This window comes from Prunus persica, chromosome G7 (genome assembly GCF_000346465.2).
Source record: "Prunus persica cultivar Lovell chromosome G7, Prunus_persica_NCBIv2, whole genome shotgun sequence".
Classification (NCBI taxonomy): domain Eukaryota; kingdom Viridiplantae; phylum Streptophyta; class Magnoliopsida; order Rosales; family Rosaceae; genus Prunus; species Prunus persica.
This window is the reverse complement of record NC_034015.1, coordinates 6,130,894-6,142,927: the sequence shown is the minus strand read 5'-3', so window position 1 is coordinate 6,142,927 and position 12,034 is coordinate 6,130,894. Positions and strand designations below refer to the sequence as shown.

Here is a 12,034-nt window from a genome sequence, read left to right as displayed (position 1 = left end):
GACTCCTGTGGTCCAAGAGATCGGGACTGTATATATATATATTATTTTATTTATTTTATTTATTTTTTTTTAAACACTCAAATCCTACGAATTTCATATGAGGACATTATCAAAAATGAAAATTGTTTATAATTTACAAATCAAGCAGTATGCATCAGCCAATGCTGTTTATGTAATATTATAAGATCACAATCTACCACATGCACTAATCTCTACCACCCTTCTCTCTTCTCTCTTCTCTCTCTCCAAAAGAAATATGCAAGGCAGGGTAATCCAAAAGGCAATAAGAATTCAAATCCAGTAACCACCCACTAGGTAATATAGCACACTGAAGGTTTCAGTTTTAAGTATAAATAGACTGATGATTGACATAGAAGACTATCAAATCTCATCTTGGTTGTACAGAAGTTCCACTTACAGACATATTTTATATGGATATAAAACAGCATTGCACACTTCAGTATGTAGACTCACAATCAGTCAAAAAATAAATTTCCTGCCAAACTCAAATGAAATGCATATACTAAATTATTTGCAGTATTTAAAATAAGTACAATATATGAAAGGACCCGCTCTGAATTTCCCAAAATCCGAGGTGAATCTTGTGGAATTCCCGACATCATTCCGATGTCGGGCCCACTTACTAAAGACTGAGACTTTCTGCAGAAATTTTGGCAGATTCTCCTCTATAAATTGGACATTTTCCAAAATTTCAACATGCATAAAAATACATTTAATATAATTTTATGCAATTCACATAGGCCTTCGGCCTTCCAATAATTCCCAACTACCAAGCATGCAAACAAATCAATTCATGCCTTAAGCAAGGCAAACGATAAATTCAAATATAAATTATGACTACTAAATTTCAACACGCATCTTTCAACTTTTCCAATCCCAATATACGAGGTTTTAACCTCTTAACACAATCACATTTATGTCCGCGGCTACACCTAAAAATCTTAGGCTGCCTACGTACCCTCACTGAGGGATCAAGCCACATGTAGTTCTTCCCTTAAAACTCAATTCCACACATAGGCAATACCTTATTTCATTTCTCTGTATTTCACATAATCTCCTCATACGCTGGTACAACCAACGCCACGTATGGGGCCTGTCAACACGTCGGATAACCTACGCCACGTGCGACCATACCATACTATCACAATATCTCCCCATACGCCAGTACAACCAACGCCACGTATGGGGTCTGTCTCAATGCCTTATAACCTACGCCACGCAAGACCTGCACATCATATCACATATCTCCCCATACGCCGGTACAACCAATGCCACGTATGGGGTCTGTCGACATGCCGGATAACCTACGCCAAACGCGACCTCAACATTATATCACAATATCTCCCCACACGCCGATACAACCAACGCCACCCATGGGGTTTGTCTCAACGCCAGATAACCTACGCAACGCGAGACCTGCACATCATATCACATATCTCCCTGTACGCCGGTACAACCAACGCCACGTATGGGGTCTGTTTCAATGCCGGATAACCTACGCCACGCGAGACCTGCACATCATATCACAGATCTCCCCATATGCCGGTACAACCAACGCCACGTACGGGGTCTGTCGACACGCCGGATAACCTACGCCACGCGCGACCTCAACATCATATCACAATATCTCCCCATACGCCGGTACAACCAACGCCACGTATGGGGTCTGTCTCAATGCCGGATAACCTACGCCACGCGAGACCTGCACATCATATCACATATCTCCCCATACACCGGTACAACCAACGCCACGTATGGGGTCTGTCGACACGCCGGATAACTTACGCCACGCGCTACCTCAACATCATATCACAATATCTCCTCATACGCCGGTACAACTAACGCCACGTATGGGGTATGTCTCAACGCCGGATAACTTACGCTACGCGAGACCTAACTTTCACAGGGTAGTACTTGGAGTGTAACCAAAATTCGAGGAAGTGCCTAAGGTAGTGCGTATAGCACTTCAAACTGACATACTAGACTCTTTTGTACCCTTATACAAACATATATAATTATATATATATAACTTACTTCTAATATTGTGTAAATCTCAATAATAGTCTAGCACCCGATAATCCCCCTGGGAAGGTGAGATTACTCCGGGAGACTCACGATCACCAAGGGTCAAATTACTCTAACCCTGGTCAAACGGGCCTACGGGGTCCACGACCTCCAAATTCCGATCTGAAAGTCCCTATAGGTTCTACAAGGTGTAGAACACTCGTCCTACAAGTTTGGTCCAGATCGGACGGTCGGATCACTCACGATCGCAAGATCTGACAGTTATTATAAAACATAAACTTTAAATTATTTAATTGGAACATCCGAGGCTCCGATTCACGATCCGTGAATTCCTACACGATCCTAGAAATACCTAGATCAACATATATTAAATTTCAGACCGTCCAACGGTCCCAACCTATCAAACCCAGATAAGCGCAATAGACGGTATCCGTTCGATAGTCAAACGACGTCCGAATTGAAATCCACGAAATCATATGCACTCGTGACAACCTAAGGATCTCATCGAGACAAAGAACAACATTTTCTACAATGCCCACGCGCCGCCACACGCGCCGGCAGCGCGTGGGTGCCCAAACCGATTACGCATCGCCAGAAAATCTCAAAACCACGGCTCCAAACTCCTACCCTAGGTACAACACCCTATTTGGAGCCACTTTTGTTTTTGGACCTACCCCAAAAACTGACTGGAAGTGACCGGAATGACAATCCCAAAATTGGCCAAATTTCAATTTGAAAATCGAATTACCTACGTTAAGAATCAATCCAATCCTAGCCAACGAGCAGCTAGAGCACGAAGAAGGGATGAATTTCCATACCTTGGTCGCCATAAATGGCGGCCGGAGGAGAGAGATCGAAGCCGGTGAAGTTCGAGCGAAAACCGGACGAAAATCACCTTTTTTCGACGGCTGGAGCGGCGGCCGATGTCGGGAGAGGGCCGGGTCGTGACACCGAGGCCGAGCTGGTCCTTTTGGCACCGGTCCAGTCCCCAACCGCGGCCGGTGGCCGGAGATACGATGAGAGAGAGAGAGAGAGAGACTGACGGGGAGAGAGAGAGAGAGAGAGAGAGAGAGAGAGAGAGAGAGAGAGAGAGAGAGAGAGAGAGAGAAATCTGATTTTTATAAAAATCTCATTTTGAAATAATTACGATTGTGCCACTGGATTTCTTTTGACCATATCTCTCTCGTTACAACTCCGATTCGAGCCCACTACGTGTCTACGAACTCGTCTCAGTACGACCTATCCAAAAGTACTAGTCACTGCCCCAAACTCTCTCCGGTTAAGAAAATAACCAAAATGCCCTTATCTCAAGGGTAAATTTGTAATTTCCCTTAAATAATTTAAATAATTTAAATAAGGGGTTTAATTTGGAGTCGGGGTGTTACATGGTACTTGTAGTGTAACCAAAATCCGGGGAGGTACCTAAGGTAGTGCGTATAGCATTTCAAAATGACATTATAGACTCTTTTGTACCCTTGTACAAACATACATAATTATATATATTAATTCTAATATTGTGTAAACCTCAACAATAGTCTAGCACCCGATAATTCCCCTGGGAAGGTGAGATTACTCCGGGAGACTCACGGTTAAGCATGGGTCAAACTACCCTAACCCTGGTCAAACGGGCCTACAAGGTCCACGACCTCCAAATTCCGATCCGAAAGTTCCCATAGGACACTCGTCCTGCAAGTTTGGTTCAGATCGGACGGTCAGATCGCTTACGATCGCACGATCTGACGGTTAATATAAAACATAAACTTTAAATTATTTAATCGGAACATCCGGGGCTCCGATTAAGAATCTGTGAAATCCTACACGATCCTAGAAATAGCTAGATTAAGATATATTAAATTTGAGACCATCTAACGGTCCCAACCTTTCGAACCCGGATAATGCGCAATAGGCGGTATCCGTTCGATAGTTAAACGACGTCCGAATTGAGATCTGCGAAACCCTACGCACCCTTGACAACCTAAGGATCTCATCGAGACACAGTGCAACTCCACTACCCTCGCCCACGCGCTGCCACATGCGCCGGCAGCGCTGGGTGCACAAAGCGATTACTCATCGCCGGAAAATCTCAAAATCACGGCTCCAAACTCCTACCCTAGGTATAACACCCTATTTGGAGCCACTTTTGTTCTTGGACCTACCCCAAAAACTGACCGAAAGTGGCCGGAATCGAGATCCCAAAATCGGTCGAATTTCAATTTGTAAATTGAATTACCTACGCTAAGAATCGATCCAATCCTACCCAACAGGCAGCTAGAGCATGAAAAGTAAGTGAGAAACCATACCTCGCTCGTCGGAATCAGTGGCCGGAGGAGGGAGATCGACGACGGAGAAGTTCGGAAGACACTGACCGCTTCTTCTCTATTTTCCGGTGAAACTGCGGCGGCTGGAGGCGGGAGCTAGCTGGGGTTGAAAGAGGACGACGGCCCGGTCATTTTGGTACCAGCCCCGTCGTCATCAGTGGCCGGAGGAGAGAACGGACGGCCAAAATGTGGCCGGCTGCCACTGCGCGCGGGAGAGAGGAGAGAGAGAGAGAGAGAGAGAGAGAGAGAGAGAGAGAGAGAGAGAAATCTGATTTTTTTTATAAAAATTCCATTTTGAAATAATTACGATTGTGCCACTGGGTTTCGTTTGAACATATCTCTCTTGTTACAACTCCGATTCGAGCCCACTACGTGTCTACGAACTCATCTCAGTACGATCTATCCAAAAATACTAGTCACTGCCCCAAACTCTCTCCGGATAAGAAAATGACCAAAATACCCCTATCTCAAGGGTAAATTTATAATTTCCCTTAAATAATTTAAATAATTTAAATAAGGAATTTAATTTGGAGTCGGGTGTTACAATATATTTTTTGCATGGAAATAGATTGCTCTTTAATTTTAAGAAGTGGAAGGGTATTTTTTTAAACAAATGTTCTCCAAAATAACTGTTGCATCTAATAGAAGGTGCAAAACATTATTAGATAGAAGAAGAAAAAAAAAAAAAACTTTTTTAGAAAGAGTTGGCAAATAAAAGTGACAAAATCTGTCTCATTCATATATTCTAGTTTAAGATTCCTTTCTTTGACCATCCAACAACAATGATCATAATCACAACTTCACAAGCCTATCTAGCTTCTATCAAAAGTTGCTAATAACCTACTACAAAGTACCAAAATTTGACAACATCGCACTACGCAAATTGTTGTAAGAAAATAAAATTCAATCCAATTGCAAATAGAAGCACAACTTGAGCTTTATAAGCAAACTAGAGTACCTCTTCCACCGCCTTCTCTTTAAGGCGCTCTGAATTCCTCAAAGACTTGATTTCCCCAATAGCATCTCCCAATTCCCTATCTTTATCTGTTATTTCATTTCATAAATTAAAAAACGTATATCAGTTTGGCCTTATAAATTATAAATAAGAAATTTCTTTTTAGGAAAAATAAAAAATCAAAGCCCTAACAAATATGAAATATCTTTTCTTTCCTTAGCAAGAAAATGCGGCTCTGAATTTAGAAGTAATTGGTTTCCAGAAAATACGACGAATTGGTCAATTTGATGAAATAAAATCACTCAAATTCAAACAAATAAAAAGTTATTTTTGAACAAGAATATTGATAGAGTAGCATTAATTCCTTAGTTGCCACATTTTCCAGGAAACCAAACAGAAAATAAGCAGAAAACAACTCAAAACAAAACAAAATTTCCTTTAAAATTATTTGTAAATTTTGACAACTTAAAGACACTAACTCTAAAATTATTTTATCGTTCCCTTAAAAAAAAAAAAAATATCAATGACTAAAAATCCACATTTTCTTAACTTCAGTTACTGTTTTTTTTTTTGTTTTTTTTTTGGTCATAATCATGGATTTCATTCAAAAGCACAACAAAGGTGTGCAACAGAGGAATTACAAAGTTGCAAAAGCAAACCAGAAATAGGAAACCAGACAAGAGAAAGACAAAGCTACAGCCAATTCCAAAGCCTAGCATGATTTCTTTCCCTCAAACACCACCCAGGTCCCTTACAGGGGACAACGGAGACCATCTGCAACCAGAATACGAACCAGGGAGGGAGGTGGCCTATCCTATCAGCCCATCTTTGCAGATCCACCGCACCCAAACCAATCCTTGCCACTTCATGAGCAGCACGATTCAAATTCCGAGGAGACCTGTATTCGACCTCTATCAATGACTGCCCTTTTTCACATGAAGGTGTTGGTTTTAATAAACCCAGAACACTTGAAAGAATAAAAACTCACTTAAGATATTGAGCTGTTCTTCTCATAAATTTCAAACGAAGGTTACAGTTTTAAAGGGAAAGACTGAAAAAACAAATAACAAACAACTCTCCCACGATCACATCCAGATTTTGTGGTGAGTTCTCATCCCTAAGCAACGGAAGCAAACTGAATCGTGGTGAACACCCTCTTCCACGAAAACTAGGACTCATGCTTGACTAGGTCTCTACATAATTAGTCAGCATTATTTAATTGAAAAACTTAATTAAAACTTAACTAAAACTCTTAACAGAAGGTCTGGCTCCACCAACGGCATTAGTGAAATCAACATCAGGAAAATAACGCCCTTTTAGTACTCGGGCCCAGAGAGCATTAGTTAAGGTTCATAATTTCCTCCTCTATTTGTATTTGGCGCTTTGGGTTGTGAGGTTGTCAAACACTTTTTAAACATCCCAATTTGTTGTTAGCGGATGTGTTTGCATATGCTGCTCTGGGACATACCTCAGTTATACTTGTTGTGAGGAACTTCGTTAAATCTTTTATTTTCTGACCCAAATGGATTGAAGCAATTGTTTCGTTAAGGCACAATAAACAAAAGTATAAATTCATATTACAATAACCAACTTACAAAATTGTAAAGGACAATACTAAACTTGCTTTATTCGCTTGCATGCATATGCCTTCACATGTGCAGCTTCTTCTATGCTCTACGATCTTTTATGCAGATAAGTACCAATGGCTGAGCCAAAATCAAGGACAGCATCTTTCACTTTGTCAACGAAGTGAAAATAGGCATGTCTCCAAGACCTCTTCATGGCCAAAGTCCCAAAAACTCCCCAGAACCCTGCACAGAAACCTGTCACCATACTGATGACGAACTGTAGCTTTTCAAGTTTACTGTCAACATCCTCTCCTCCATCTCCACTTGGAACTTGAGGTGCTTCTTCATTGTCTTGGCAACCAATTGGTAACGGACACCCGCTAAGACCGGGGTTGCCCTCATAAATTGACGGGTCAACAAAAGTCTGAAACTGGTTACCCTTTGGAATTTTCCCACACAAGTTATTGTATGACAGATTCAGATGATTCAAAAATGTTAAAGAAACCATGTTCTCTGGAATTGAACCTGAAAGTCTGTTCATTGATAGATCAAGAGTTTCTATCGACCCCAAGTTTCTGATATTTGCTGGGATATTTCCTGTCAAATGATTCATAGACAAATTTAAGGTGCCCAACTTTATTAGGCTTGTTATCCCCACAGGGATCTCTCCTGACAAGTTATTGTCTGAGAGATCAACGCTATTAACAAGGTAAAGGATGGAGTCATATACAAGCATTCTACCTTTTGACACCACCTCCAATCTTCCCAAATAACCGTAGGATTCTGTATCTATGTCTTTGACCTCAGATTTAAAGCCACCCAAATTACCTATGCAGTGAGGAATATTTCCGGAAAGATTGTTGTGTGAGAAGTCCAATATATGGAGAGTGGAAAGGCCACATAATTGTAAAGGGATTCTTCCAGTAAATGAGTTGGACCTCAAGCTTAAAATCTTTAAAGAGAGCATGCTTTCACCAATGAAAGCTGGAATCGGTCCAAAAAACTTGTTATCACCAAGATCAAGAATCTTCATGCCAGTGCAGTTTTTCAAGGAAGGAACTTCACCTGAAAAGTTGTTGCTAGAGAGGAACAAGACTCTGAGTGAAGTAAGAGAGCCTAAGGATCTTGGGATTGTACCAAAGAGATTGTTGTTTGACAAGTCTACAATATACAACGATGGTATATCGTTCTGAAAATGAGGAATCTCACCAGACAAGAGGTTATTTGAGATCAACATGAAATGTAATTGGCTTAAATTACCAATGGACAGGGGAATGCTTCCACTCAAGGAGTTCCTAGAAATGTCTAGACGTGTCAAATTGGGCATCACTTGACCAATGTTATGAGGAATTCGCCCTGAAAATAGATTATCTCTAAGATACAGCCAGGTAATGTTTGAGGACCAGAGTGGGAGTGGACCTTCAAAGCGGTTTGAAGTCAAATCAACATTGGAATCATAGCTGAATCTTAATGAATTAGGCACCCTGCCGCTTAGTTGATTATGAGCGACATTTAGAATATCAAATTGCAAATCCAATTGCCAAAACCAATCTGGTATGGTGTCTGAAATCCTAGCATTATTGAGTACCACCGTGGTCAACTCAGTCTGATTTCTAAGCCATGTAGGGAATTTGGGACGCAGTTGGCATGATCTAATGTCCAAGTATCTTAATTTGAAAGGAGGCATCCAATCAGAACTTATGTTGAAAACCAAGGAAATGTTTGGGGGATCATTTGCAATTGATACTTCTCTCAGGCCTCCAAGTTTCGAGAAATGAGTTTCTGTAATGGCACCTTCCCATGTGTTGTAAGAGATATCTAGCGAAACTAACGATGAGAGCTCCCCAAGACATTCTGGGATGATCCCACTCAATGAGTTAGCCGCCAATATGAGGTATCTCAAGCTTTTAAGATATCCCAAAGAATCAGGGAGTTTTCCTATCAGACTGTTATATGCCAAATCCAAAATCTGTAGTTTAGTGAGATTGAACAACCAAGGAGGTATTGTGGATTTGAAATGGTTGTCAGAGAGATCAAGAACCAAAAGGGATGTGAAATTGATAGAAGGAAGAGTGAAAGGAAGGATGGAAAGTCCACAAAGGGGCAAATGCAATTCAACAAGTGAAGGGAGCATATTAACAGTGGGAAGCCAATAGGATGTAGCCCTGGCAAGGTTCACTCCCTCCAAGTTAAGGTACTTTAAGGAAGAAAGAGTTGCAAGCCACTGAAGGTCAGTCTCAATTGGGTTAGGAAAAAGAAAATTACTAAGATCAAGATAAAGCAACCTTGAGAGGTTTCCAAGATTGGGGGGAATGACTCCAACAAAAGATGCACGAGAGAGATTGAGGTATTTCAGTTTCTCTAGTGATCCAATGAAACTTGGAAGTTGGACACCTTCAAAGTTATTCATGCTCAAATCCAAGTAATCCAAATCTTTCAAAACAAGCAAAGAAGGATTGATCTCACCGCTAAATGCATGCTTTATTGATCCGTAACCATCTAACCCATCTGAATAGCGATTGCGAAGATCAAGCATGTTGACACGTCCAGTTATGTTGTTGCAGCCTACACCACTCCATTTGCAGCAATCTTCTCCCACCCAAGATGAAAGCCAGTCGAAAGGATCTGTGAGGCCTTGTTTGAGCTTGAGAAGGGCTTTCCTCTCTATACCTATGCATCCCACATTATGATCATCACTACAGAAACCGAATTTAATGGTTTCAAGGGAAAAAATTCGTGACAGTATAATTAGTGAGACAAGTTGGATGGAAGCACTAGCATTGCAATGACCCATGATTCTTATGCAATGGGTTGATCTGTTGGACTAAAGATATGAGTCTGCAAGATTTTGGAGTTTAGAGATGCCCTATGTATAGGAGCAAATGAGAATTCAGATGATTGAGAATTTGTGTCGCGGACACGCTACCAAGAATGCAAAATTTCCATAACCAGGTCCCTACCTACACAAATTGTGTGAACATCAATTACACGACTTCCAAGTCTCTGATAAAGATAAAATATTGACAATGACACTGCTACGATCATGCATGCAAAGACTTCCAAGTCAAGTTGAGTTGTGGGGTAAATAGTTCAACCCCATCAGCACTTTAGCCAGATAATGACTTTGAAGTTTAAAGTAGCAATTTTCAGTCGATGGGATATTTAAGACAACAAATATGGAGTACAAGTCGGACAAATATATCCAAAAGAATACTTACGTCGCATATTTTTCAAATGAACTATTAGAGGTAGTCATAGAGGAGTTATTTACACTAACACCCCTTGAGATTTTCGGCTTTTTCACAAACTTCCTTGAGGTTTTAGAAATTACACGAACACACCCTGAGGTTTTAAATTTTTTTTTCTTCATAGAACTCATTTTCATTCATTTTTCATCTAAATATTGATGATTTTATACCAAAAAAATTCTCCAAATGACAGTTGTCCTTTCATGTTAGATTGCATACTTCATTGAGGTTAATTTTGTCATTTGCACAAATTTTTTTTCAATAAAATCATCAATTTTTGGACAAACAATCAACGGAAAGAGGTTTTGTGAAAACAAACTGAAACCTTAGGAGGTGTTCATGTAATTTTTGAGACCTGAGGGGGTTTTGTTAAAACACAAAAAACCTCAGAAGGTGTTGGTGTAAATAACTCGTCATAGATATGGAACAAGAGATCCTGCTATATTTCTTTTTCTTTAATTTTTTTTATATAAAAAAACTCTCAAATCTTACGAATTTCATATGAGGACATTATCAAAAATGAAAATTGTTTATAATTTACAAATCAAGCAGTATGCATAAGCCAATGGTGTTTATTTAATATTATAAGGAGTAATGCTACACTTACCACATTTTTATCCCACATTTCTATACCAAATGATGTGGTATGTCCATATTTGGTATGAGAATGTGGTATAGAAATGTGGTAATTTCAAATTAATACTAAGCTAATTTCAAATTTGTTTCCATCTTTGCAGGGCATGATCATAAATCAGTCTCGAGGAGTATGAAGATGACAAGCATACAGATTCATCTATAGCCCGTGTTGAATTTTTCTTCATCCACTAAAATTGGCAAACCACTTGGAGAATTGTTATCAACTTTTATTCATTTCATCCACTAAACTTTTTCCAGCACTAACGCCGTGTTGAAGCTTTTCTTTCTCCGATAAGATTTCTTCCTTTTTATGCCTGCCTTCATAGTTGTTTGAATGCTTTGGTCTTGTCTTGTCCATAGAAAATTTTCCAACACTAATGCAAATGGAGCTTTCTTTCACACTATCTGAAAGGACCCGCCCCGAATTTCTCGAAATCCGAGACGAATCCTGTGGAATTCCCGACATCACCCCAATGCCGGGCCCACTTACTAAAGACCGAGACTTCCTGCTGAAATTTTGGCAGAATCTCCCCCGTAAATTGAGCATTGCCCAAAATTTCAACCTGCATAAAACACAATTTATATCCACAACTAGCAGCACGCACAATATAATTTCATGCAATTCACATAAACGGCCTTCGGCCTTCCAATAATTCTCAAGAAACTACCAAGCACGGTAACAAATCAATTCATGCCTTAAACAAGCAACCAATAAATTCAAATATGAATTATGACTACTAAATTTCGACATGCATCATTTTGCTTTTCCAATCCTAATATACGAGGTTTTAACCTTCTAACACAATCACATCTATGTCCGCAGCTGCATCTAATAACCTTAGGCTGCCTACGTACCCTCACTGAGGGATCAAGCCACACGTAGTTCTTCCACTAAAACCCGATTCCAAACATAGACAATACTTTTATTCATTTCTCTGTATTTCACAATATCTCCCCATACGCCAGTACTACCAATGCCACGTATGGGTCTGTCAACACGCAGGATAACCTACGCCACGTGCGACCTCAACATAATATCACATAATCTCCCCATACGCCGGTACAACCAACGCCACGTATGGGGTCTGTCAACAAGCCGGATAACCTACGCCACGTACGACCTCAACACATACTATCACATAATCTCCCCATACGTCGGTACAACCAACGCCACGTATGGGGTCTGTCTCAACGCTGGATAACCTACGCCACGTGAGACCTCAACATCATATTACAATATCTCCTTATACGCCGGTACGACCA

The 12,034-nt window shown here is 40.4% G+C and overlaps 1 protein-coding gene across 1 annotated transcript; it reads right to left on the bottom strand.

The window, feature by feature from the left end:
• LOC18770698 (receptor-like protein kinase 2) lies at positions 6,734-9,742 on the bottom strand. Its single transcript, XM_007203798.2, has one exon. It carries the CDS (start codon positions 9,679-9,681, stop codon positions 6,994-6,996), a length of 2,688 nt encoding a protein of 895 aa, XP_007203860.2. The 5' UTR covers positions 9,682-9,742; the 3' UTR covers positions 6,734-6,993.

Excerpts from the sequence above, each read along its gene's own strand:
- LOC18770698 (XM_007203798.2), bottom strand. The coding sequence starts at position 9,681 with ATGGGTCATTGCAATGCTAGTGCTTCCATCCAACTTGTCTCACTAATT.